The 27,167-nt window shown below is 62.2% G+C and overlaps 2 protein-coding genes across 3 annotated transcripts; one reads left to right on the top strand and one right to left on the bottom strand.

Moving 5' to 3' along the window:
* Positions 1-371: 371 nt before the first annotated feature.
* On the top strand, positions 372-8,679 carry KCNJ9 (potassium inwardly rectifying channel subfamily J member 9). Of its 2 annotated transcripts, XM_047703877.1 has the most exons (4): positions 372-592; positions 1,675-1,769; positions 2,544-3,409; positions 5,744-8,679. In XM_047703877.1, the coding sequence occupies exons 3-4, from the start codon at positions 2,563-2,565 to the stop codon at positions 6,073-6,075; spliced, it is 1,179 nt and encodes a 392-aa protein (XP_047559833.1). In that variant the 5' UTR covers positions 372-592; positions 1,675-1,769; positions 2,544-2,562; the 3' UTR covers positions 6,076-8,679. The 2 variants fall into 2 exon arrangements, with proteins under 2 accessions (XP_047559833.1, XP_047559832.1); XM_047703876.1 differs by lacking the exon at positions 1,675-1,769.
* Positions 8,680-9,323: 644 nt separating this feature from the next.
* IGSF8 (immunoglobulin superfamily member 8) lies at positions 9,324-16,438 on the bottom strand. The gene is made up of 7 exons (XM_047703873.1): positions 16,059-16,438; positions 12,706-13,083; positions 11,550-12,011; positions 10,778-11,185; positions 10,180-10,593; positions 9,722-9,852; positions 9,324-9,585 (listed from the first exon to the last, which is right to left on the bottom strand). The coding sequence occupies exons 1-6, from the start codon at positions 16,114-16,116 to the stop codon at positions 9,737-9,739; spliced, it is 1,836 nt and encodes a 611-aa protein (XP_047559829.1). The 5' UTR covers positions 16,117-16,438; the 3' UTR covers positions 9,324-9,585; positions 9,722-9,736.
* Between the last annotated feature and the right edge of the window lie 10,729 nt (positions 16,439-27,167).

Genomic DNA, 27,167 nt, shown 5'->3' with positions numbered 1-27,167 from the left:
CTACCTCCTTCTCGATCAGGGCGCCCTCTTCAAAAATTGGAGACAGGATGGTGCCTGCTGGAGAGAAGAGCTCCCACCCAGAGGCCCCTGCTGGAGGTCATGAGCTGCCAGCTCCCAGGGGGCCCTCCGAATCCCCGGGAGACCAAAGGCCTTATTCCCAAACACATCGGCCCGTATTTTCTCAGAGCAAGAAGCCTCTTAGGGAAGAGCATGCCAGCTTTTCTTTTCTTTTCTTTTTTTCCTGAGGGGGTGAGGAGGCGAGCTCTGAGTTGTCCAGGAGGAGGGACTTGGGCTAAAAATAGCTATGGCGTGTGGCTCAGCCTCCAGTGGTACCCAGGACCAGGGAGGGGAGGGGGATGCTCCAGAGCTGTCCCCAGACTGGTTGCTGTGGAAACAAAAGAGGAGCAGGGGAGCCTGGGAAGTGGGGATGACACAGATAGCAGGTCCTAGTCAGAGCTGCCGCTGCATGTAGGAGAAACAACGGTGTCTGTGGCTCCCACCCTCCACGGGGGCCGGGGAAGGGGTGGTGTCAGGGGCATGGACGCTACGCCCCAGGGGTCTCTGCTGCTGGCTACTCTCCTCTCCACACGCTGTGAGTTGAGTTGCGGGGGACTTGGGTTTGGGCCCCTAAATCCAAGGCAAATGGGGGCTTGGGAACAGCTTGTTCCTGAGGGAGTTTTCACCAGATCCCCTCCCACAAAATAAACCCTCTTCCTGGCCAGCACTCCCTAGGGGGAGAAAGGGCGATCCAGGAAAATGTGGCACTGGGGTCTTCCGGAGAGGGCTCACAGCATGCACAAGAACTAAGAAGGAGCAGGCTGGGGGAACAGGGATCTTCGGAGGGAAGGTGCCGAAATCAAGGCTAGTTCACACGTTTACGTCCCCACTGAGAAACATGCGGCCTCCACTCAGGAAGACGGGAGGGGACACGATCAAACTAAGGCCCACCTAGATGCCTGGGGCGATGGAGAGCAAGACAGATCTGGCAGTGATCAGACTGTGGGGTTCCTCCCACCCCTGGGAAGACAGATCTGTCTAAGCAGGCGGATTGGGGGTCAGATTACCTAAGACCCCGGGAAAACATCTGGAAGCCCACCTGGGGCTGACAGTAGGGTAAGTGGGACGCAGGGACTTCTCTGCATGACTCGGGGTCTCCGAACAGTCCGTGTGCATAGAGAGAACTTCTAGAGGACATCCCTGGCTGCAGGGAGGGCAAGGGAAGCCCACTTTTGGGGGGAGGAGAAGACCCTAATCTTCATTGGACCCGGTGTCCCCTGACTCCTCTTGCAACATAAATGTGGGGGGGGGGCGTCCCTAAGCACCAAGCTATCTTTTTTGGGTTTTCCTCCTGCCCTCTACCTAGTACACACACACACACACACACACACACACACACACACACACACGGCTTCCCAAGGTCTCGCTGCAGAGCACCTCATTCCAGAACTTGAATTCTGGAGACCTGGGTTTGGAGTTGCATATCCAGGCGGTGTCTCCCCAGGACCTGGTCAAGCATCCAGGCCATCTGTGGTCCTTGTCACATTCCTCCCATCCACCCCACCCTCCCCCACCCCAGCCAACCCAGGTTTCCCTGCAGTGGGAGGACAAAACAACCCCCAGGAAGAAGGGAAGGCTGGAGAGAACCAAGTCCTTCTTCTAAACCTTTCCTTATAGGGGTCTGGGGTCTAGGGAGGGGCTCTGGACCCCTCCCCCAGGGTACGCTGCAGCTCAGATCGCTCCTCCGGGGGAAGAATTTGAAGCAAACTCAGGTGGGCTTCCCTTGGAACGTGAGCTCCGGGGCAGATGGCTGGGGGTGGGGGCTGTGCTTAGGGTAGTCAGTGAGGAGTGGGAGGCTGCCGGCAAAAAACCGGAGGGAGTGGAGCGATAACTGTGGGGGCTTAGTGCTTCGCCGGATCTGGTGGAAGAGGGCTCAGGAGGAACAGGAGACTCCCCGGGGATACGAGCCTAACTCCGGCTGAACTTTGCGCGCCCGGGCTGTCCGCCTGGGCCCCCTCTCTTGCCGCCCTCCCAACCCCCTTCCAGGCTGCCTCCGCGAGGGGAAAGAACCCAGGGGCCGGGGGGCAGACACCCAGCAGCGATGAGCGGGAGGGGTCTAGTGCTCCGGGAGGACTCGGAGTGGGCACGTCCTCGGACGGGGCTGTTCAGCCCCTGCGGCTGGAGAGGTCGCGCTGCCTTTCCGCCCCCCGCGCGTCTTCTCCGCGGGCTGCGGGAGGGCAGGCAGCGGTGCGAGGGGGCTGAGCGCGCGCGGGGCGCCGGCAGGAAGGGAGAGGAGCGCGCGCGGGGGTCACGGTGAAGTTCGGCGGAGCGGGTCCGGGGCCCGCGCAGGCCGCAGCCAGGGCGCGCGCGGGGGCGCGGGGGCGGGGGGCCGTGTCCGCGGGCTGCAGGCTGCGGAGCGGGGCGCGGGCAGCGGCGGGGAGGCGTGGGGGCGGCGGTCGCAGGCGGCCGGGGCGGGGGTGGGGGGCTGCACCCCCGAGCCGCGCGGTCCCGCGAGCCTGACGGCGCCGCGCGCTCCGGTCCCGCAGGCCCCCTGCGGCCGCCGCCATGGCGCGCGCCGGTGCGCCCCGCTCCCCGGGCCGCGAGCCCCCGCGCCGCCGCGGCCGCCAGCGCTACGTGGAGAAGGACGGCCGCTGCAACGTGCAGCAGGGCAACGTGCGCGAGCCGGGCCGCTACCTGACCGACCTGTTCACCACGCTGGCCGACCTGCAGTGGCGCCTCAGCCTGCTCTTCTTCGTGCTCGCCTACGCGCTCACCTGGCTCTTCTTCGGCGCCATCTGGTGGCTCGTGGCCTACGGCCGCGGCGACCTGGAGCACCTGGGCGACGCGGCGTGGACGCCGTGCGTCAACAACCTCAACGGCTTCGTGGCCGCCTTCCTGTTCTCCATCGAGACGGAGACCACCATCGGCTACGGCCACCGCGTCATCACCGACCAGTGCCCCGAGGGCATCGCGCTGCTGCTGCTGCAGGCCATCCTGGGCTCCATGGTGAACGCCTTCATGGTGGGCTGCATGTTCGTCAAGATCTCGCAGCCCAACAAGCGCGCCGCCACGCTCGTCTTCTCGTCGCACGCCGTCGTGTCGCTGCGCGACGGCCGCCTCTGCCTCATGTTCCGCGTGGGCGACCTGCGCTCGTCGCACATCGTCGAGGCCTCCATCCGCGCCAAGCTCATCCGCTCGCGCCAGACGCTGGAGGGCGAGTTCATCCCGCTGCACCAGACCGACCTCAGCGTGGGCTTCGACACGGGCGACGACCGCCTCTTCCTCGTGTCGCCGCTCGTCATCAGCCACGAGATCGACGCCGCCAGCCCGTTCTGGGAGGCGTCGCGCCGCGCCCTGGAGAGGGACGACTTCGAGATCGTGGTCATCCTGGAGGGCATGGTGGAAGCCACGGGTGCGGAGGGGCGGGGGCGGGGCGGGGTGCGGCTGGCGGGGGTTGGGGAGGTTCCCTGGGGGGTGGTCACCGGGAGCTGCACAGGCCCGGAGCCCACACGCACCTAGCGTGTGCTGCGCGGCCCCGACGCACGGGGCCTCCGGGTTCATCTGGTCCTAGCGAAGGTCACTTCCGTGCTCGTTTGCAGACGGGAGGCTGCCCGAGGAGAGGTTAAGACAGCTGCCCGTGGTCGCGGGGAGGTCAGTGGATAGGGCGGGGCAGTGCGCTGCAAGGTTTGATGTTGCAGAAGCGCAAAGACGGTAAGTTCGAGGGTTTCCCACTGCGGAGAGGTCCAGGCCCCTGAACTTGGTGGCAAGGCTCTCCCCATGGCCCAGAGTATGCCAGTCTGGACCTTAGGAGCAGGCTGACAGCCGGTCTCACTTCCGTCTTTGTTTCCCCACCCATCAAAAGGCTCTCAGCTTCCACTGACAAAGGAAATAGAGGGTCTTAGAATTTCTGGCCCCTTTCCAGAAGGAGCGCTCAACGCCCCTGTGAGGTCAGGAACACAGGCCCACCCAGTGCAGGGTTCAGGAGCAGGTGGGAGGGCCCAGTGCAGGGGCACAGATGAGGTGCTGTGAGGCCTGACATCTGGAAGCGGGAGGATGAGAGAAGGGTAGCAGGTGAGCACAGGGCCGTGAGCTGTGGCCTGAGCTGTGGCCTCTGTGGGCTTCCCAGGCTGGTGCCCTCAAACCCGTCTCCTGGCCCCTCCTGCCGAGCCTCTGCCTCACCACCCTCTGCCCCAGTGCTCCCCACTGCTTCTTCACTAGCCCCATCCTCCCACCCCCAACCCCACCCATGCTCCTTCTAGCTCCTGCTCCTTCCCCTGCTCACCCAGGACCTTCCCTTGCGCTCTAGCCCCTGCCACTCTCCTGCCAGCCCCAAGACAGCTGCTGTCCTTGCAGACAGGTCCCTACCTAGTCCTCTTCTCCTCGTACCCCCAGCACCTCCCTCTGTTCCTCATAGACCTCTCTCCCAGTGTCCCTTCTGCCTCTTCTGCCCTTCCCCCACTAGACACTTCCTATTCCAGCCTTCACAGGAGGAACACCACCGTGACCCATGTCCCCAGCCTATGTCAGGGCTGGGCTTACAGTGCCAAGAGCCCGTCTCTGGTTAGCTACCGCTCGGGCTTCTATTCTCCCCTGTTCTGAGGTGGACATGGGCTGGGGGACAGACCCAGGCGTAGAAGGAGGATCGCTTGCCCTGGTGAGTGTGCCAGCCCAGCAGGGAGGACGGGGCACAGCCCCGGGATGCAGAGGACTGGGGAGGGTGGCGTGGAGATAGGGATGGGAGCTCATCTGACTTTTCTAGAGAGACCAAGTTGGAAAGGATGGCAATATTTTGGGTGAGAGAGTCAGGATTCAAAATGCTTTTGAAAAGCAAGGATAATGAGCCAAAACCCAACAAGATGACATTTAAAAGGAATAAATATAAAATTCTACATTTAGGCTTTAAAAAAATCACTTATGTAAGCACCGCATTGAAGAGCTCTGGTGAAAAAAAGAACTGGGGGTTTTAGTTGGCCACAGGCTTAATGTTGCAGCACTGTGATCTTGATTCCAAAAATGTTTATGTAACGTAATCTTGGGCCCCGTTAGCTAAAGCCTCATGGCCGGAAGAGAGAGGAGGTGAGCCCTCTCCTGTGCGGGTCAGGCCCCAGCTGGGTATTTGTCATACGCAGAGTGCTGAAAGGGTCCTCCTTGGCCATTCAGGTTTGCAGTCGAGAAAGTAATATTTCTGGAAGCCAGGTCACCTGAAGAAGGGTGGAGGGAGCCAGGGATGTTCAGCCGGAAGAGGAGAAGACACGACGGGCCCCGAGGTTCCCGAATGGGTGTCAAAAGGCAGGGGAGCAAAAGCAAAGGTGGCAATCCTGGGGAGGCAGATCTGAGCTCTTACTAAGAACAACCGATGAGAGGTGTCCCACCCAGGAGGTGGTGATAAGCACCAGCTCGATGCCCAGTCGTGGGGATGCGCCAGTAGGAAGCCCCGTGTGGAAAGGGAAGTTGGACTAGATGATCCCTAAGGTCAGTTTCAAGGTTCAGCTTCTCTGATTGGCATCCCCTGCAGAGAAGAGGGGAGAGCATGGGCTGGAGGCTGAGTTAGGACCCACACCCAAGAGAGAGAGCTGGGCAGGTATAGGAGTTGAGAAGGGGGAGACGACAGATTGGACCCAAAGCGGGAGTGGGAGGCCCTGGCGGAGGGAAAGAGGGAGCCATGTGGGAATCGGGTTGCGGATCAAGAGCCAGGAGAGGGAAGCCCGGGGCTGGGATCCCCCCTGACCCGTGCCCCTCCCCCCAGGAATGACTTGCCAAGCTCGGAGTTCCTACCTCGTGGACGAGGTTCTGTGGGGCCACCGCTTCACGTCAGTGCTCACCCTGGAGGATGGCTTCTATGAGGTGGACTATGCCAGCTTCCACCAGACCTTTGAGGTGCCCACGCCCTCGTGCAGCGCCCGGGAGCTGGCCGAAGCCGCTGCCCGCCTCGACGCCCACCTGTACTGGTCCATCCCCAGCCGGCTGGATGAGAAGGTGGAGGAGGAGGGGGCCGGGGAGGGGGCGGGGGCAGAGGCTGGCGCTGACAAGGAGCAGAACGGCTGCCTGCCGCCCCCAGAGAGTGAGTCCAAGGTGTGACCCGTTCCCTCCAGACCCCTGTGGCAGGGCCAGACACTGGTACCCGGGAGCTGGATGTCAGAGGCCGAGAAGGAGGCAGGCAAGAGCCCTGGGCATGTGCTGAAGCTGGGGAGCCCCCTCGGAATCTTAAGCCTAGAATCCAGTAGAAGGGAGGGCGTCTGATTTCGTGGAGGGTGGGGACGGGCGGAACGTGCCAGCCTGTGTTTGTCCTTCACGTCTGTTCAGGGGTGGATGGATGGAGCGAAGGGTGGACTGCCGTGGGCCACATGGGGAGGTGGTAGCAGAGTGAGGGCCGCTGGTGGCTCTGTAAACTGGCGGACAGAGATGGTGCACTCGGGGCTGCTGCTAACCCAGAGAGCAGGGACTTGCAAGTTCTCAAAAGGCACCCTTTACCTCCAGGGCGATGCCACCCCAAACCAGCACTCACGGCTTGGGGAGCAGAGCGCGGGCTAGATTTTAGTCCCCACTCGTCTCCTCGGCCAGCCTCCCCGTGTATGGCACACCTGTCTCACTGGACGCAGTGGCCGAGCTGACCCAGAGGAGAGGAGGCTAGATGGTAGGTGGGCAGAGATGAGGGTCACCATGCTGACAGTGGGAGCAGGAGGATGGACCCTGCAGGCGTGACTCAGCGGGGTGTGAATGACCTTGCCCTTGGTGCAGGAAAACAGGCAGTGCCCAACCACCCCCCCCCCCCCCCAGCAGGGCCTGGAAAGGAGAAAAGGAGAACCAGGGACAGCTATTTTCTGAGAGCGAATGAGATCTCAATAGCGCCTCTGAGGCAGGGGGTGGGGACATTCTGGGGAGCAGGAAGGGTCTGGAGAAGATTCGGAAAGTGAGTTCGCTAGACCTAGGACACAGGGGCCTGCCGGAAAAAAGAAGAATTTGTCTTGGGGCACAGTGACAGGGCATTCCCGGAATTCCTTGGGGCACACCAAGTACAGAGCACGGACCCCGGGTGGGCATCAGAGGTCTGCTCCCTCTCCTCAGAGCGCAGTGCGCCCAGGGAAGCAGAGAAGTCAGCCCCTGCAGCAACTGGACAAGGTATGGTCCGGACTGAGCCCGAGCCCTCTCTCGGAGCAGAGGGCGGAGGGCTTGGTGATGGGAAATCTAGGGAGAATGAGTAAGCCGGCCGTTACCAAACCGGAGTGTGCGTCAGTCACCTGGGTGGCTTGCAAAAGCACAGACCGCCGGACCCCACTCCCAGAGTTCCTGACTCAGTAGGTCTGGGGTAGAGATCAGAAATTGGCCTTTCCAGCAAGTTCCCAGGTCATGCTGACGCTGCTAGACTGGGGGCCGCACTTGGAGAACCACGGCACTACACAGAAGACTTGGGAATTGTATCAGGAGTAGCTGAAGGGGACGGAGGAGAAGCTGAGAGGGAGCAGAGAAACTGGGCAGTAGCTGAGGGGAGCGCAGGGGGGCTGGGGTCGCTGAGGAGAAACCGAGGACACGGAGGGGGGCGGAGACAGAACTATAAACCACTGTGGGTGGGAAAGGGGACCCTGAAGCCCAGGCTGACAAGTTAAACTCTGGGCCTGGGAATGCAGCCATCGGGAAAAACGCGGGTGATAAGCGGGGATGGTGTTCGGGGAAGATGAACAGGGGAGATAGGGAAACCCCCGAGGGGTTCCTGGGCAGGGGCTGGGGCTGGAGCAGGACGGGCCATTGCGACCCGAGAGTGAGGCCCTCGTAGGACTTGAGGCGGGATTGAATGTGGGTGACGATGTGAGGCAGAAGCAAGGAGGCCAAACATCGGGATGTGTCTGCGGCCTGTTGTCCGCCCAGCTGGGGCCACAGGCCCCGGAGACACGGTTCCCATCCCACCTCCACCCCTTCCCAGTCATCGGAATCACCAGGGGCAGCCCTCCAGGATGGGGAGGGGAGACCCACTACAGGCTGGGACAGACCGAGGTGGAGGGGGCCTGAGGCTGGCCTCCTGAGAGAAAAGGGTCGGTCCAGGCAAGCACTTACTCCCACAGCACAGCCAGGCAGTGACCTCCTCTCCTTGGTCCTGGCCACACCCTGCCCCTGTGCTTTAATAAAAGACGGAGCCCCTCGGGGGGAAAGCAGCCCAGTCGGCTCTATTCCAGACTGGGAAGCCAAGGTCCTGTGGGTCCTGGGGCCTCCTGCAAGCAGGAGAGGGGGTCAGAGAGAGCTGCCAGCATGGGTTCACCAGAGAAAACAGCTCTGCCTCAGGTCACAGGGCCACCTGAGTCACTGTCAGTCAAAGATGAGGTCCTGGAGCCTGGCCTCGGCTGTTCCCTGGAGAACAATTGGTGTAGGACAGGGTCATTGGGTGTAATTCGGTGGAACAGGTGAGTCTGGACAGGAGGGGGCTGTTGGCAGCCCTGCCGCTCAGTTACTGCTCAGGGCTCCACTGTGTACAGTGCGAGAAGGCGGGAGCCCTCGGGTGTGCTCCTGACGCTGTCGCTAATTAGCTCCAGGACTCTGGGCAAGTTACACCACTGCTCTGGGCCTCAGTTTCCCTTCTGTAAAAATTACACTTAGCACACTAGTAATGCTCAATAAATGTTTAAATAACTGAATTAAAAGAGGTAAACCGGGTGCCCCTTAAGGAGCAGAGGAACCACGAGTTCTCAGATCAGAGAATCATGAGGCAATGATGCATTCAGGGGGCCCCTGGGGCACTGGAGGGGAGGGGCGCCAAGACCTGGGGGGCGCATGCCGGCTATGGGGGGTGCGGGCACGTATGCGGGGGCTCTGTGGACAAACGGGCCCTCCCCTGACTGCTGTCCTCGCTGCCACCCAGGGGGCCGTGCTCTGAGGCTTCTTTCCTTGGGGGTCAAACAGAATAACAAAGATCTAATGAAGAAAAAGCTGAGGGCCCGGGGCCTGGGAGGAGTCAGGTCCAGGAGGAGGAGGGCCAAGGAGAAGGCAGAGTGGTGTGGGGAGCGGGAAAGACGCCACCTGGAGCCCCCGGCCCGGCCACATGCAAGAGGCATGGAAGAGGGCTGGGAGAGGGGGCCGGGCTCAGTGAACTCACCCCTTCTCTGTGCTCCCCTCCCCAAGCTGGAGTCCCAACAGGGATTGGCAAGGCACCAACTGCTCAGGCAGCAGATGGGACCCAAGTGTCCCCTCCTGTGGTGGGTGGCACGGCCCACAGAGGCCAGATGGTATTTGCAGTGGGAAGGGAGGGCTGGGTCATGCAGACTAGGTTGTCAACCCCGCAACTACCGCCCGGCCACACACCTCAGCCCCAGGGCAGGGAAGACACAGCTAGCCCTGAGTTTTATAAAATAAGTTTATTCACATTTTAGAAAAACTAATTCTGGGACAGGGAATGGCCTCCCTATGGGCTGGGCATGAGATGGAGAACAGAAGCCCAGAGGGAGGGGTTGGGAAGGGAGGAGTGGGGGATCGGGCCATGTGCCCCACTCTGGGTGGGGGAGATCAAATAAATTAAAGGAAGGGGGACAGAGGGAGATGGGTAGCCAGGCAACCAGAGGTGGTCTTGGAGCTGGGCTGGAAGACAGTCGACACCTGTGAGAACTGGAGAGACAGTGTGGGGTGCACTGAGGACGGAGTCCCCCATGTCTGCTCCTCCCCCAGGTAGGGTGGGAGGGGCAGCTCGCCTCGGGCCTGGGGGCAGGGGAGAGACGATGAGGTTGGGGTTCTCTCCTCTCACCTGGGGAGCGAGGGATCACCGTTTTTGCAGCCTCTTCATGAAGCAGCAGGTGATGGTGCCAAGGACGGTGGCGCCGGTGACTAGGGCGACCCCAGCACCCACCAGCAGGGGCACAAACAGGGTGTCCAGGGCTGGGTGAGAGTGGATGGCTCTGTTCAGCCTGGGGTAGGGCCGCTGCCACGCCTGCTCCCCCACGCCTTCTCTAGCGGGCTGGGGGACCTGCGTCCCCCACTCACCGACAGCCTGCCCCTGCCCCCTCCATCCTGACTCCGGTCAGTGGGGATGCGGGTGCCAGAAAGAGCGGAAGGTGGGCTTCCGAGACCCTTGGGATGGAGTGCCGTGGAGGAGGAAGGGGGACAGGAGCAGGAGAGGTGGGGACAGGACAGGGCAAAAGAAGGGCTGAATGGGGGGGATGGGGGGGCGGGACCCGGGGGTGGGGGTGGGCAGGGGCCGCTCACCATGCGCGTAGGGGTACACTGTGACGGGCCCCGAGCGGGCACTGCCGGCCTGGTACCAGCTGTAGTCGGCATGCTGCACCCAGGCGCTGGGGGCACAGTGGTACACGCCTTCATCCTCGGGCCCCAGGCCATGCAGGCGCAGCCGATGGCTCCGCGGCCCCACCAACTCCACACTGACGGGGCCTCCTCCGGGCCGGACGCCCAGCTCCGCCACACCGTCCTGGCCCATGCCGCCCACCAGCTGGGCAGGGCCAGAGCTCAGCTCCCCGGCCTCGGGCCGCTCCACCCACCAGCTGGCCGCCAGCCGCAGCCCTGGGGGGCCGCCCCGCACCGAAATGTTGCAGAGCAGGGAAGCCGTCTCGCCGCGGTACACGGTGCCCCCTGCCAGCCAGGCCACGGCCTCCAGCACCACCCCTGCGGAACACGGACGCGGCATCAGTGCGGCACGGGGCTGGGACCGCTCCCGCCCCCCGAGGAAGAGGAGTGGGAGAGGGAAGCCCGGTGGCCGTTGATGCAGGGAGGGGAGATGCCCCGAAACAAAAGGGAAAGCTTCCTTCCCCAAGCCCTGAACCCAGTGGAGGCCCAGCCAGCCCCTCACCTTCCTCCCGCACGTGCACGGGGAGCGGCCGGGAGCGGGCACTGGCGGCTTCCCGAAGCCGAGCCCCAGCCCCTCGGACGTAGGCCTTGGCGAGACAGCGGTAGGTGCCGGCATCCCCCGGGCTGGCGGCCGCCAGCCGCAGGCGGTAGGTTCTCGATGCCACCTTCTCCATGGCAATGTGCCGGCCCTCATAGCCCGGGCCCAGGCTGCCCACACCCTCTGTGTCCAGCTGGGCTACCAGGCGGCCAGGCCCCGGGGCCCCCGCGGGTGCCATCTCCCAGCCCACAGAGTACGCAGCGTGGCGGCCCGGCGGAGGCAGGGCCCCTGACACGTTGCACAGCAGTTCCAAGGGCTCCCCTGGGCCGATCCGACGTTCCCCGGGCCCCACAGCCACCGCCAGCTGGCTGGCTGAAACACAGGACAGGGAGGGGGGGTCACAGAGGCAGGAGGAGAGCACAGAACCCCGACTCTCCAGCTGTAGTTCCTTCCTCTGCAGCAGCACCGCAGGGTGGCCTGTATGCCCCTCACGGGGTACAGCCATCCCCACCACCCAGGACCTCTCCCCTGCCAGCCATGGCCCTCCTGTCTCCACAGCCAAGTCCTGAGCAGAGAAAACCCGCCAGGGGAGGGAAGTGATGTCAACAGGACCCGCTCACTCGGGGAAGATGGGCTCCCTGGAGGCAGGCAGTGACCATCGGTGCCCCTCCTCGGCCACGGTGCCCCCCTCGGCCACATGGCTCCCGGCTCCCACCGTAGGATGCACGGCACTCACACAGCGTCTGCACGTCCACGTGGGCCAGAACCGCCCTCTTCTCAGCGATCTGGGCCCAGCTGCCGTCAGGGTCCTGAATCCACTCGGCCGCCGTGCAGTGGTAGGTGCCCGCGTCCTCTGCCTGGGCACCCCCCAGCACCATGCGGTACTGCTCAGCCCCCTCCTTGGCCAGCCGCAGCTCCCCGGCGGCCAGCCGCTGGGCATAGGGAGCCCCGGCCTCGACGGCCAAGTCCGGCCGGAGCCCCACCACTTCCTGCAGAGTTGCTCGCCCCACTGGCACCTCAGGCACCGCTCTCCCGAAGGACACGGCCAGGTGCGTGTGCTTCTGCGTGCTCGTCTGCGCCAGGCAGCCCAGCGCCACCTCCTGCCCCTCGTGCACGGTCAGGCGAGGGGGGGAAATTGGGGCCTGGCGGCCTCGGGGACCTGGGGGGGCAGCAGACACCTGCAGGGCATCTGGAAGAACTGGAGAGAACAGCTGGAGTGAGGGAGGGCTGGGGTCTGGTGGCCCTCGTCACCGTTCCCGGTGTACAACCTGTCCCCCTAAAGGGACAGCAGTTAGCTCCTCTCGGACCGAGTTCGTCCCGTACTATTTCTTCCGTGACCCCCTGGTGCCGGGCACAGTGCTGGGCACACAACAGGCGCTCAATAAGTACTCGCTGAAGCTCACAGCCCAGCCCCTCGCCCACTCACCCCTACGTTTAGAACTAACCCCCATCAGGACCGCAGAGAAGCAGCTCTGTCTTCCTTCTCAGAAGACAAAGAAACGAAAGAGAGCAAGAATGTCACATGGTCCCACTCCTCTGACGCTACCTCCACTTCGCCCCCTGCGCACCCCACCCCCCCGCATCCCGGAATCTCTAGGAACAGAGTCCCTTCACCCTAGCGGGCTCTCCCCAGCAGGGAGGGCAGAGGATGGGCTCCCCCTTTCCCGGGAGGCAGCTCCATAGAGGAGGAAGGCCGACGAGCTGCCAAGAAGAGATCTTGGTTCGAGTCCCAGAATGGCCACTAACCGGGTGGGTGATTTTGTGCAAGCCCCACAAGCCGCTGGACCTTGGCTTCCTCAGCCACAACACCTGAGGGGCAGTTAGGTAGGTCCCTCCAGGCCCCGACTCTGTGCCCTTTGGGCGGATGGGCCGGCGCCCAGCCCAGGCCCTACCTCTCAGCTCCACCTTGCCGCTGTAGCTGCCCAGGTAGCGGGCGTCGGTGGATGGCGTGTAGCACTCGTAAACGCCCGCGTCCTGGGCCTGGAGGCGGGCGATCCGGAGCACCACGGCGTCCCCCTGCAGACGCTGCACCTGCACCTCGCCGGCCGCCACGCGGGGCCCGAAGACTGCGTACGAGAACCTGGGGTCCCTGGTACTGACGATGCCCAGTGCCGCCTCGGGCGCCTCGGGCCGGTAGAGGAACCACTCAAAGTCCTGCTGGACAGGGCCGTCGTAGCTGCTCACGTTGCAGGAGATGGAGACGGCCGTGCCAGCCACGCGGTACAGCGGCCCCTTGGGGACCAGCACCTCCCGGGCGAGGCACTGCACTCCTGTAGGGAAGGGCAGGACAAGCTGGCGATGCCGGGGTCCCCGCTGCCTCTCCCGCTACCAGCACCGCTCTGGACCCCCGCCCGATAAAGGACAGTAAACCTGGGGAAGGTGGGGACCCAGCGGGGGCCCTGCCCTGAGGATCTCAAGCAGATTATAGGCCCGGCTTTGCCTCAGAACCCGGAAACATCCCACTTCTGGCAGAAAGAGGCTCGTCTGCTCTCCCTCCTTGATCCCAGCTGTACCTAGGCTTCCTCCCGTATCTCCCCACTCCCACTGGGTCCAGCCAGTCAGTGGGGCCTTCCAGCTAAGGGATTCTGAGACCCCATGTCCCTCTTCTGTGTTTGAGGGGAGCTGGTAAAATCTTGCACAGAAGGGCGGGTTGGCTCAGCTGTGTCACCTGGACCAGGGAAATCCAGACAATGGAGCCAGTGGCCCGAGCAGGACAGGGCACAGACCCAGCCAGTTCGCACCACACAATGCCCTCCCCCCCTCCAGCTGTCCATGAGCTCACTGAGGCTCCCACCCCACCGGGCTGCCCTGCCGAGGCAGCTGAGGCTTGTAGGGCAAGAACCACCCTCTGCCCTGGCCTCTGGGGGCAGAAGAGCCCCACCCCTCCCCCCAGGGCCTGCCGATCTTCTCCGCTGGCCCTGCAGATGCACAGCACCCCCTCCCAACTCCCTGACAAAAACCTTCATTTGCATTTCGTGTGCAGTCACTTAGGTCACTTATATAAGGTTCCCTCTCTGTTGAGAGGCACAGACTCCAGCTGTCCCTTCCCATCTTTCTCTCCAAAATTCTCCTCTTCATCCCACCCCAGCAGATACTCCCGACTCCCCTGGAGGGCCCTGCTTCTTCCTCCTCTCCTTCCATCCTTCCAGAGCCCCACGGGATAAGATCCCAGAACGCCACACCATAGGACAGAGGACTGCGTCAGCCTCCTGCCTCCATTTTACAGATGAGAAATGTAAGGGAAGAGAAGAATAATGTCTTGACCAAGATCCTATTGTCCTTAGATGGCTTCCACAGCCCCCTGCAGAGGGACAGTCCAGGGAGGAAGACAGGGAAACTCCCAGGGGAGGCCCAAGGGCACTGACCTCACCAACCAGAATGTCTGTCACTCCCGGGGGCATACCTAGGGCCTTTCTACGAGGCTGGAGGAAAACACGAAGTCTGTGGTCAAACTCTGTCCTCCAGCCCCTCCAGAAGTGCTCCCCTTCCCACCTGAGCTGGGCTCTTAGCCCCTTCTTTCTGTGGCTGAGTCCAGGGAGGAGGAAGGTACCTGTCATCTGGTTAAAGCACGTGGTGGGCCTCAAGAGGTTGGGACCCAGCCCCTTCCCCAGCTGTACTGACACATCCCTTCCTCTCCCAGGCAGGTATCTATTCCGAGGGCGAGTGAGTGTGTGACTCAGGAGGGCCCTGCCCCAGGGCATTTCATAATCTCAGTGATGGTGGAGACAGGGGCGCTGACACCTTGGGCCTCCGGGCAGACTCTGCTCAGAAGGGCCCCCTCCCACCTTCCCAGCTCCACAGCTGCTGAGGCCTGGAGATCCCCATGGGAAAGTTGGCCAGCCAGGCCGCCTTAGGAAACCAGCTGCCAGCCAGCTCTCTCCCCAGCCAGAGAGAGAAGGCGGGGCAGAGACCTGCTCTGCATTCAGACGGATCTGAGTTCTAAGCCAAGCCCCAACCACGCTCACAAGGTGGGCTCTCTGGAGCAAACCACTTTCTCTTCCTCCTCTTCAGAATGAAGGCGAGCGCCTGCACGCAGTGGGCCCGCAGCTCTCCGCAACTCTTCAAAGACACCGCACTTCCCCACCCCTGGGGCTCCTCCACTCCACGCTGCCCACTGGGGACAGCGGCCACTTGCTAGGCAACTGGGCCCCACAGCAACGTCCTCCTGCCTCCCACCCAGGGCCCCAGGGAGAGGCCTCGTTCTAGTTCCCCAGAGCCCAGGGACCTATGGAGCTGGTGGGGGTGGGAGGTGGTAGAGGCTCTGCTGGGCGCTGCTGGGGAGCTCTGCTCTGGAAACAGGCTGCTGGGGCTACGTCAGCCTGCGCCTTGCTGATGGCAGCTGTGAATCCGGGTGCCCCACTCTGCGCTCTTATTTCAAGGGCTTCAGCCTCCCGAACATCTGCACAGGTGGCCTCCCTGTCTCAAAGCCATGCTCCTCCCCAGACCACCCCTGAAGGGAACCCTCCAGTCCAGACCAAAAGCCACTGCGTGGTCAGGGACTCTCCTGCATCCGGGCAGCTGCGGCCAGAACACCTCACCAAGAACAACCCCCACCCTCAGACACAAGGTGCTTGGAGATCGGGCATCAGTCACCATGGAGCCTGGCTTCTCCTGGGGTAGGGAAGCAGGGACCAAGGGAGTGTGATGAGCGGTGGAGGCTACAGAGCCCAGTGTGACCCCAGAGAGGGAAAGCAGGCAAAGGGAGACCCTGCCCAGGGTGGAGATGGGGGTAACAGGGGTAACTGCCCCAAACCTCAGAAGATAAAAGTCGGGGAGGGGAACCGTCTGGGGAGACTGAACTTCAAAGATCAGGGGCAGAACCAGCCCCTGGGCCTCCAGCCAACTCCGGGCAATTACGAAGCCGGGCTAGCACTGCCCACGCAGGGCGGGCACCCAGCGCTGGGCCTCAAGCTGAGTGTGGGGCGCAGGGAGTCGCAGCATTTGGGTGCAGCGACCCCCGGACCTGAGTATGGCGGCTGAGAAGTGGGGCTGGCCCAGCGGCCTGGAGGTGGCGAGACCTCGGTGGGTCCTCGCTGAGCCCCAGCAGGAGGCCTAGGGCTGGGGGCTGGCTCCGCGGGCAGCCACTCAGGACAGCTGGGCGCTGAGCCCGGGGAGGCTCGGGGCGCCCCTGACGGAGTAGCGGGTGCTAGGGGCTCCGAAACGCCGGGGGGGGGCGGGCCGGGCTGGGCGCCGGGAGGCAGGCACCTGCCGGTGGGGTGGGGGGCCGGGACGGGGGCCGGCTTACCCAGCATTAGCAGCAGCAGCGGCGGCGGCAGCCGCGGCGAGGGACGGAGGGCGCCCATCCTGCGCGGCCGGCTTTGGGGAGGCTCCGGGGGTCGGCGCGGGCTCTGGGTGGATGGGAACTGGGGGGGCGCATGCCCGGGTGGGGCACGAAGCCGAGCAGCAGCAAGGCGTGAGTGCACCGAGCCTAGGCGAGCGGCGCGGGAGCTTCCGAGTCCCCCCGCCCTTCCCCCTCCTCTTGCTACCGCTTTCCCTCCTTCCGCGGAGACTCGGGAGACCGTTCGCGCCCCGCCCCACCCAAGCCCCGCCCAAGCCCCGCCCCACCGCCCCGCCTGACCCTGGCCCCGCCCCGGCGCCCGGGCTCCGCCCCGCCCCGCCCCGGTCTCGGTCCCAGCCCCGCCCAGGCACCCCTCCTCCACCCCCAGCACCACGGACCCACTCCGACCTCTGCTCTGTTTCCGCCCCGCTCCCCGACCCCGGAGCGGTTCAGACCCCGCTCCCCGACCCTGGGCCCCGGGACCCGGATCCCGGATCCGATCTGACCCGGGACCCCGGGCCTGCCCAGACCCCAGTCCTGGTCCGCCCACCTCGGTCCGGGCTCCGCCCCAACCTTGGCTTCAGCCGCGATCCGACCACCGACCCCGGCCCGGACCCGCCCCAACCTCAGTCTGCGCTGCGCCCGGACTCCGGCCGACGCAAAGGGGAGGCACCTGGGCTCGGCCCAGACTCTACCCAGCCGCCCGCCCCCACCCTGCGTCTGCCGGCCTTTCCCTCTGAGACGTGGGTGCAGGGGCCTCGGGGTCGGTTAGGGGACCGGCCACGCCATTAGGGTCCAGGTGTTTGCCCGGGGCCGCTAGGCCTCGCCGCCAGCCCCGCCCGAGTGGCCGTGGGCGGGACCCAGGAGTTCCGGGATGCCAGGGCCTGGGCTGAAGGGCGCCGCTGGGCCTCGCGAAGTCCCCGGAGACCTGTTGGTCAGCCCCTCCGGCAGAACCAGAGAGAGTGGGGCAGGGGAGGGCGCCGTCTGGGCGTCGTCTGGGCGTGTTGGTTGGACATCCCACAAGTCGGCTAACTCCCACCTGCTTCCTCGTGGGCACGTGAAGGTGGGATGACATCCACCCCAAAGGGCTTCTGTGACGATTAACTGAGATAATGTCCGTGAGGTTCTTGGCACGGGATAACACGGAATAGGAGACGGAGTGTAATGGGGTTTGTTTGTGGTTTTGAATGATTCTTTTTTTTTTTAAGATTTTTTATTTATTTATTTGACAGAGAGAGAGATCACAAGCAGGCAGAGAGGCAGTCAGAGAGAGAGGAGGAAGCAGGCTCCCTGCTGAGCAGAGAGCCCGATGTGGGGCTCGATCCCAGGACCCCGAGACCATGACCTGAGCCGAAGGCAGTGGCTTAACCCACTGAGCCACCCAGGCGCCCCTGAATGATTCTTTAAACCGCTTCCTGAGGGGTTCTGTTTAGCCTTAGGAGCAGCGAAGCGATAGGTGAAGGAGTGGATTTCCCGTGGGAAGAGACGGACATCCCCGGCACTGGGGAGAGTGGGGCCTGGCCTGGAAGTGCGAGGACCAGAGAAGGTGGGGAGTGGGAACCGCAGGAAGGGTGGGGCCAGAGGGAGAAGGGCTGCCAGGTCTACAAAGCCGTCTGTCAAAGGGGCGGTCCCTGGGAAGTGACCCCAGAGCTCCTCTAGCACCTTCACCCTCTAACCCCTACCTGCCCAGGCTGCTCCTCACAACGTCTCATTCCCTCCCCTCCCCCTTTGGCGGAGAGGAAACTGAGGCTTCAAGAGGAAAGTGGCAGAGCCCAGACCAGATCTTCTTTGGATGCAGCCAGTGCCTGGCTCAAAGTAAGGGCTCGTTGGAAGCCACATTCAGAGACCAGAGAAACTCTGAAGCCGACTGCTCCTTCTGGCAAAGGACGGCCCTCCCAGCACTCCCAGGACTGGCCCGGGAACAGGGCAACAGGATGCCTTCCTCCCACTTCCACATGTTCACAGCCCAATTGCTCCAGATCCACTTCACTTAAATCGATCCACAGGTCAGACTGAGCTGTGTGAAGGTGGAAAGGTGTAGGGCAGCTTGGGAGGAAAACCACTATCCCTTTATTTGGGAGCAAAGCAGACTTCTGCTTCCTGATGCTTGAGAGATGGGCGACGTTGCCATCCATCCTCATCCCAGTAGATGCCATAAATTATGGGAAACGAACACGGTAAGGCCCTTTTGGACATTATTTTTAGTCTTTACAGTGTATCTTGTCAGATGGTGTCATTTAACAGATGAGAAACTGAAGGTTCAGAGACTTAAACATTTTCTCCAATGCCACACAGCTTTTAAGTGGCCAGTGTCTGATGAGCTCAGGCCCATCTGTCCCCAGAGCCCCAAATCTTCCCACATCCCATTGTCTCTCCTCCAAAGCTGCTTCATCCTGTAAACTCCGTCATTCAGCAAACACTGATTAGGCCAGGCCTGGTACTGGACACTGGAGATGATGTGGTGAGCATGGCCCGCATGGTCTCCTGCCTTGAGGGAACATACCGTCGTGCCAGGGAGACACCCCGTAAGCAAGTAATAACCAAGCCCCCAGTATGAGTGTTATGAGAGGGGACACTCAGGTTGTTGAGGACACCCTAGGGCTTGGGGCTGGGCAGGAGCTGGAGCAGGTAGGTGTTGAGGGCTGGGCTGGTGTTTCCCATGGGGCTGAGGTCCTGGGAGAACCAGATTCTTCCATGCGCGCCCCTCCCCAGACTGGGAGTTCTGGAGGCTGCCAGCAGGAGGAGCCCGCAGCCCAGGCCTGAGTCCAGCTTAGCCACTTATGTAACTGGGACTGCTGGGGGGAGGAGAGCAGAGCCCAGGCACCAGGCGCGTCACACAAGGGACAGACGCATGTACTCACCATAACACAGAGGGACCTCATACAGAGAGACGTCACTCACACGTCCCAACACAGAGACACACGCGCACACACACACGCACACACGCACACACACATGCTTCTGGGAAGCTAGAGCTACAGACTGGACAGTGCTCCTGCCCCTCCCCAGCTGGCCCATTAAAAGCCACACGGGCGTGCCTGGCACCGGCACTGTGGCTGATGCTTGCGGAGGGGGCAGCAGAGAAAGGAGGGAGGCAGCCTGAGACAGAAAGGAGGGAGCCTGAGATGGCGGAGAGACACAGGTCCAGCAGTGGCCACGGGGGTGGGGAGGGGGCGGTCATCACTATGCCATCACCAGCTGCCCACTCACCCTCCAGGTATCCCTGGCGGGGGGTGGGGGGAGCACACATCAGACGCCAGGCCTCTGGTTCACGGGTTTATGTAATTCCCCCTCAAGAGGACAGATAGACGCACGAGACCCCGAGGGGCTGTGAGGCATCCTGTGTCCTGCGTGTCGTTGAAGATCATTGAGACCCACGCTGGGCCTTAAAGCACCTCTTATTTTGACGGAGGTGTCACACATCCTGGTCACAGCCATGAAGATACGGTTCTCTGAGAGGCCCAGTCAAAGACAGGACCATTAACGTATTCTGACCTGTGTCAGGTGTGTATTTTCATCTCCTTTAAACGCTGGCCAGAACCTGGGGTGGTAGGTGCCGTTATAACCCCCGGGAAGAAACAGGTGCCCAGAAGCTTTGGCGCGTGTCCAAGGTGAACGGATCGGCTACTGTCCAAACTTGGATTTGAGTGTCGGATTTTCTCGGCGTGGAGGGGCCCGTGCTCCTGCCCCTGGCACGGGGATTCTTGGAGACAGATATGGACCCAGGACGCACAGGCACAGCCCCAGCTGCGGACACAGGTGCTGCCTTGAAGACGATGACACACGCATCGAAGACACAGACACACGTACCCTCCAGACAACAGACAGACATGCGGAAACCCCCCACACACGCGCAGAGTACTCAGAGCACTCTCTCTCTTCATGGTGCATAAATCCTGGCTCGGCGCAGCTAAGGGTCCCACAGAAGAAGGTCCTGTGGCCCGTGTGTGTTTGCGAGGCCCTCAGCCATCCTGCCTGATGAGCCGCATTTTCCCACCCTCCCAAGAAAGGGAAAACTCTCTCTGTCAACTTGCTGAGAGGCTCGGGCAAAGAGATAAGACAGAGGTAGAGCCAAAACTTACCTTCACCTCAGCTCACGTGGAAACAGAGACATCCCCATGGGGACCGAGGCGCACACTCACGGAACCTCAGAGCCATCTCCCGCACCCACACACAGACACACAGGACTCATTTCTCCTTCCTCCCCTGCACTGCATCCTCATGATGTCCTCTGGAGGTAGCGTGTGTGTGTGTGTGTGTATGTCCACTCCTTGAACCCTCCTCTTGTCCCGGCTGAGCCCACACTCCTTCCCCACGTCTCAGAGCCCACATGGACAGCTGTTCAAGAACATAAGCACCCCAGTGCGGCTGCTGGCCTCCGCATGACCCAGCTCTAACTCCCAGCAAGGCCGTGCCATTTCTCTCTGCAGGATTAGCGCCAGCCGCAGCCCACTCCCAAATGCCAAGGACAGATCCCTCTGAGTTGGGATCCCCTCACCCTCCGTCCCCTCCCCGGTCCCAGAGGGCTGGGTGCCTGGGCTCCACCCGGGAGGCACCCCCCCCCCAGCCCGCTGATGGCGCAGACAACTGTGTGGAGGAGGGTAGCCCCCAGCGCAGACAGCCCCCACTGGATGAATCTCTTCTCCAACCCAGTGGCCTGGGGCGGGGGTAGGGGGAGGGACCCAGGACAGAAGAGGACATCGGCTTGCCAGACAGAGGTTTGTGGGCTGCGGGGGACAGGAGGTGGTTAGCACGAGGTGGCTGCTCTGAGTCACTGAGGTTGAGCAAGGGCCAGACGGGAGAACGGGTCATTTACAAGTTTGCGCCCAACCAGCCCTGAGCCGGGGAGGGGGGCCGGGGGGGGGGGGCTGTTGCCAGTGCTTCCTGTGCACCTGCTTTTGCTGGCTCTACACTGAGCAGCCGACTCTCACCCAGTCCCGCGGCACCGCCCGGGGCAAGGATTCCTGTGCCTGTCCTGCAGACTGGAAAGGGGGCCCAGAGAGGTTGTGCAAGTTATCCAAGGTCACCTGGCTGAAGGGCAGCACCAAGCTTCAAATGCAAACCAGCCGACTCTGGAACATTCTTCTTCCTCCTGCTTCCCTGGCCTGCATGCACTTACTCATATACACAAGTGCAAGAGCACTCGTGCGTGCCCACGCACACACACCTGGTCCCTAGGGAACCTTCTGAAAGAGCTTTTCCACCAGTGTAACCTCCAGCTGCCAGCACCCCGTGGGCGCTCCATAAATATTTGTGGAATAAATGGGTGTGATGCTGGAGGCCCAGGGAGAGGGCACTCAGCAAGAGAGCATGTGTGTGTGTGTGTGTGCACATATGTTCCTGTGCATGTGTGTGTGGGGGGTGGCCCAGGATTTCCACACACACACACACACAGCCCTCTAGAGCTGGAATGGTATTGAAGGCTCCCTTCTGACTCTGGGTCCCAGCCCCTTAGAGCGCCCTGGGTGGGAAAGAGAAGGGACCCAGGGTGCATGGGGTTCCTTCGGTGGGAGGAGGTCTTCACTTTTCCCTCTCGTCAGGATGGGGAACACGAGGAGCGGTCTGGGAAAAGCCACCAAGCCACATGAGCCCGCTGTGCTCCCCCTTGTCCCCATTCCTGCCCGGGTGCCCCATGCTCTTCCCGGGCCCCCACCTGACGGCCCCTAGCTCCCCTGTTGTGCACACCTGAGCTCCCCAGGAGCTGGCACCCCTTGGCCCTCCTGGCCGAAGAACGCGGACAATTCTCCCTTTTCCCGATTCCAACTGAAACAAGGGTGGAATTTTTCCAAAGGCTCTCTGTTGGGAAAATGAAGAGAAAACAAATCCAGAAATAAAAATTACAAAAACAAAGTAGCAGATGGGCCAGCGGGGGCGAAAGCGTGGGCCATGGGAGAGCGGGGCCCAGAGTCCTGATGCTGACGTGACCCTCCCCTGGCTCCCAGCACCCTGTCCCCAGCTCTTGGGTGGCATTTCCTGCTCTGCCCTGCCATTCCAGGCCTTGCTTCTATCTGCCTCTCCGTCTTGGCTGTGAGCTTCCCAAGGCCACTGCTGGCTCTTCTCGGCTCTGCCCCCGCGCCCGGCACAGTGCCTCGCAAGGAGGGGAAGCTCCATGGACATTGGCCAAGTGATTGAGCAAGTGCGTGAGCACGTGGGGGAGTGAGAGAGAGGGAAGCCAGGTGTCTGCTCTTGGGTGGCCAGATCACCTCATGGAGGGCGCTGTTCCTGCACCGGTACTGGTTCACGCTGTTAAGGAAGCGAGCTCGGAGGGGCAAGAGCTCTGCCTAGCGAGCGGCGGGTCCAGGCACAGGACCGCGCTGCCATGCGCCTCTTGCCAGGACGGGCCACCCTCCCACGAAGGAGCTGGTGTCTGGGGGAGCAACGAGGGTGCAGGTCCAGGCAGCTGGCAGGACAGGGTGACGGGGTGACACTCAGGCATGGGGCGTTGGTGCTGAGGACACCAGCTCCCGAGCCGGACGTCCCAGAGTGAACGCGCAATTTCTCTCCCAAACCGTTGCCTTCGAATCTGGACCCTGATTTTAGTTAACTTTGTATCCACGTCCACCCCCACCCCGCAACGTGACATTTGCCATTGCCAAATCCTGAAAGTCTGCCTCCCAGAGGCTTTCCTCATCTGCCCTTCCTCCTCGTCGGATGGCCCGTCTTGTTGTGGACCCTCACCCCCTCTTGGCTGAACTGCCGCGGGAACCACCTACCTGTCTCTCCCTTTCAGTGCGACACCCCTGCCCCGCCCAGGCATGCACCTGCAGGCCCGGGAGCCTTCCCAGAGCATTCCGCTCCCGCTCACCAACGCGGAGATGCTTCTGTACGGCATTTCCAACAGAGGTGCCCTCCCCTTCCGTATGGTTAACAAGCGCCCCGGGTGACTCGGTTCCCACCGGGGCCAGCAGGAATCACTGGTATTTGAAAGGCCCCCGTGAAATGGCTCACACACCCCACTCCAGGGTGGGCTCTCCTGTTTCCTCTTTGCCCACAGGGCGCTCCAGGCTGAGCCCACGTGGTTCCCACTACCTGGCTTGTGCTCTGTCTGGTGCTCAGAGCCGGATCCTGCCCGTGGGATCCTGCCCAACTAGAATGCCGCCTCCTCTTGGAAGGCCTCCTAGTTCCTCCCGCTGAGAAGCCCCTCCCCTCTCTGAGCTCCCGTCACCCTGTAAACCAGTGGGGTGCAGCCTGAGCCAGCCCCGTGGGGCTCAGCACGCATGCTCGCATGCTCGGAGGCGGCACTGTTCCTTCCCTTTATCTTCAGGGCGCCCCTCCCCCGCCATCTCACAGCGGGGCTTCTGTGGGTGCCATCCCGGAGACGGAAGCCCAGAGAGGATCTCACTCTCTGCGCCCTCGCAGTGCCGAAGTTCCATGTGCGGTTTCTGGAGCCAGCCTGCCTGGGCTTGAGTCCCCCTCCCCTGGTTGGGTCAGCTCAGGATCCTCGTGCCTCAGTTTCCCTATCTAGGAAAGAGAGTTGTTACGAGGACCTAATCAGGTAACACGTGGAAATTGCCCCAACGCTAATCTGGCACCTTCGTAACCATCACTCCCATGAGCTAGATAGAGATCCTGGAGGCAGTCTGGCTCTGTGGCTCTCACCCTTTTCTGCCCATGGAATCCTCTGGGGACACCGATGCCTGGGCCTCACCTCCGACCAGTTACAGTGTGTCCACGGGGGTGCGGCCCAGGCGTGACCCTGTAAGACACAGGCAGGGGTGAGAGCCCCTGCCCAGCCGCCCCCACCCCCTTTATCGATGGGAGTCTGAGGACCACTCAGGCTCACAGCTGCTAATGACTGAGCCAGTCCCGCATGGCCAGCCCATGGCCCGCCTTGGCTCCCCTATCTTTGCGGTGGGGGAATGCCCAGGTGGGAGACAGAGCCTAGGCCCCCACCCAGTCCTGCTTGGCAGACATAGAGGTGAAGAAGTTAGGGACCTGGAGGAAATTGGGGGTCTACCCCAAGGGCTAGGGGCTGGCCTTGAGGAGACCAGGTCAAGGGGCAGGGTAGTGGGAGAAAACCAGGGTGACTATGTGGCATGGGACTGGACTATGACAGAAGGACCGTGAGGGTGGGAGCCTTGTTGGCCTCGACTGGAAGAGTCTCTGCTGTCCGCCATATGGAATGGGGCAGCCCACGTTCAGCCAGTGCTTGGCAAATGCCAGAAGAACGTCAGAATAACGTGGTGCCCCCCAAAACGACCCAGGGCTGCTGAGACAGGGGAGTGCTCACATTCCCCAGCAGGCAGCGCCTAAAGCCCCTAGCCAGGAGCTCAAGTGTGAAAGCATCCCGACTTCGAGAGGAACCAAGGCACAGAGGAGGCTGAACTCCCTGAAGCCCCTAGAAGGGCTCCCTATGTGGGAACAAGGCTAGGCGCCATGTGCCAGATGTTTGCAGGGCGCCCTCTCCGGGCCCAGCGCCTGGCACGCCAGTGGGGACAGGCAGACCCGCAGAGCCGCATCCTGGGCCAAGTGGAGGGGGCCTGGTACGGGAAGCAGGAGGTAGGAAGGGGGAGGCTGGTCACCAAGCTGCCTCTCGATAGGGGGAACGGGGAGGCGGGGTGCTCTGGGCCAGTGGCTGGGTCAGATCTCTGGCCAAAGCAAACCTGCCTCAGGGGGCTGGAGGGCCTCTCCCTCCCTGTCCGGATGGAATCAAAGGCAAACAGGAACCCTAGAGGGCCCAGCTGTGACCCCTGACCTCCACACTCAGCGAGGTCCATTAACCCCCGGCACCCCGTCACCCCAAACATATTTTTCCAGCCCAAAGAATCTCTGGAAACAGACTAATCTGGTATTTGTCGATCAAATGCCAGCCAAGCGATGTCAGGTTTCCACCGCCTCACCCGCAGGCCTGCCTGTCCCCTTCCTACCTCGTACAGCAGCTCTTGGTTAGAAACAAGGTAATCCTGGTCCCAGCCCCGAGCCCCTCCCTACCTCTGTGCCAAGAGTCAAAGCAGTCACACTCCTTTTTGTGGGTCACACTGGTCAACAAAATGGGGGCACCTGCCCCCTCAGCTCCCGCTCTGAACCCCGGTCTCCAGACGGTGAGTTAGCACACAGACACAGCTACATGTGATTTCTCCCGTTCACCTGAGCTGAGCCATGAGCTGGGGAGAAGGTAACCTGGAGTCTGGGGGCTCAGATTTTCCAGCTCTGCCCCTTGTCCTTCAGAGCAAGGAGCAAGCCCAAAGTAGGGGCACGTCTGATCCCAGGTCAGTCCTCGGCTTGGGCCCAGCAGGACTGGCTTCAAGGAGTGCAGGCAGGATGGTTGGAAGACAGGGTATAGGGACCACCGTGCTCGGGCGGGAAGGTTGGCATGGGCAAGCCGAGCTCTCCAGACCCAGACAGCAGGGCAGAGAGATGGAGGAAAAGTCTAGGTGTTCTTTCGTCCATTCTCTGCATTCTTTATCATACGGTGTTAACAATAAAAAGGATAATAAAAAATCATCTGGGGGGAAAGATTAAAGACAACAGAAGTGAGGAGAGACCAAGAAAGAGGGTCTTAGAATCTATTTCAAGTAGATTGGAAAAAAAGACCAGAAAGAAGACAGAGGAGCTGGCATCAAGGGAGAGACAGAGAGAGAATCCAACACTGGCCTTGTGGTCCAGTGGGGAAACTGAGGCAGCAGCAGGCGGCAGCCAGGCACTCTGTGGCTCTGAACCCAACCTTTCTACCACAAGGTCGCCGCCCCTTGCAGGAAGTGGGAAAAGAGGCCTGGAGAGGAAGCAGAGTGAAAGGGACCTTATTGGACACTTGTCAGGGCCACTCCAGGCCTTTCCAGGTTTCCCATCCATGCTGTCCCCCCAGGCCTGCCTCCCCTTGGAAAGAGAAAAATCCTTCTGTCCCCAACGAGGCCCTGGAAGCCTGGTGTGGAAGAACAAGAGCCCAGGCCCTGAAGAAGGATGGGGGGGTCTTTCAGGGGATGGAAGAGGGAGAGAAAGGGAGACCCCTGAGAGGGCCAGCCTTAGGAGGACTGCGGAGCTGGGCCCCACGTGGGGACTGGGGCAGAGAAGTGGGGTGAGGGGTGGAGGAAGACGGTGGGAGGGGGGACAGAGTCTCCCAAGCGTCCCTTCATCCCCCCTCCCTCCTCCACTCTCTTTCATGATCTTGAAACAACCTTCAAGTCTGGGCCGGAGGCCCCAGGAGGCTAGTCACTTAGGAAACAGAACTGTTTCTGGAAGACCTTGAGGGCCCATCTGCAGCTGAGCGGCCTCCCCGCCCCCTCATGCACACGCACTTTCTCCCAGGGACGCTCACGTACGCCGCACGGGCTCTGCCCCAGCACTCCGGCTCACACGACCCGGCACTCCAGGACCCGCGCACTCCACGTGCGAACCAGTGCGGCCTCTGTGGTCTTGCTGGGCTCGTGCTTCCGATTTTCCGCGTGGTGCTTCACACCTCCCCTTCCCCACACTCGGGTCCCCACACGGTCGTGCCCCTCGGTCATAACACGCACACTCAGGCACACTCACACACGCACGCTCATACACACCCCTGCTCCCCACATCTCCCGGCGCCAACCGACCACCTGACTCAGGACCACCCATCGTCTCCCAGACCCACTCTCCAGCCAGGCCCCGGCCCTCTGCCTCCTGCTTTCAAGTCGTCCCTACTCTCCACTCTGTCCCTCTGACTTCTGGGGCCTTGATCCCAACTGACCACTGGCTGTCTACACAGGCAGCAGCCCAGCCAAGGCGCCCCAGATCAAGGGGCCAGATGTCCACTCCCTACCCATGTCCTAGAGGCTGAGGTCCACGCTGGAGGAGAAGGGGTGGACTCCCAGGGCCTCCCTGTCGCCCAGGCAGAGAGGGTGGTCAGGGAGGTTTGGGTGAGGAATGGGACCCGGGGGTCCTCTCCAGGCTTTCTTTTGTCTGAGCCCCAAATGCGTGAGCCACATCGCCCTGGGGCCACACGCTAGCCCCAGTGCGGGGTATGGCCTGAGCCCCCACCAGGCTGGACGGGCAAAGGGAGGACACAGTCCTTTCCGGGATGGGCCTGGCCACAGGGACCAGAGCCAGGGCCTTGGAAGGACTGGGCAGCCCTGGGCGGTGCCAGCAGGGGTGAGGGTGGGGGAGCAA

Source organism: Lutra lutra, chromosome 15 (genome assembly GCF_902655055.1).
Source record: "Lutra lutra chromosome 15, mLutLut1.2, whole genome shotgun sequence".
NCBI lineage: Eukaryota > Metazoa > Chordata > Mammalia > Carnivora > Mustelidae > Lutra > Lutra lutra.
Note: the sequence above shows the minus strand (reverse complement) of the source record. Positions and strands in the feature narration are given on the sequence as shown.

Coding starts and splice junctions, on each gene's coding strand:
- IGSF8 (XM_047703873.1), bottom strand. CDS start 16,116: ATGGGCGCCCTCCGTCCCTCGCCGCGGCTGCCGCCGCCGCTGCTGCTG. Junction 13,084..16,058: donor GCTGCTGCTGCTAATGCTGG/GTAAGCCGGCCC, acceptor CCTTCCCTACAG/GAGTGCAGTGCCTCGCCCGG. Junction 12,012..12,705: donor CGGCAAGGTGGAGCTGAGAG/GTAGGGCCTGGG, acceptor TGTTCTCTCCAG/TTCTTCCAGATGCCCTGCAG.
- KCNJ9 (XM_047703876.1), top strand. CDS start 2,563: ATGGCGCGCGCCGGTGCGCCCCGCTCCCCGGGCCGCGAGCCCCCGCGC. Junction 3,410..5,743: donor GGGCATGGTGGAAGCCACGG/GTGCGGAGGGGC, acceptor CCCTCCCCCCAG/GAATGACTTGCCAAGCTCGG.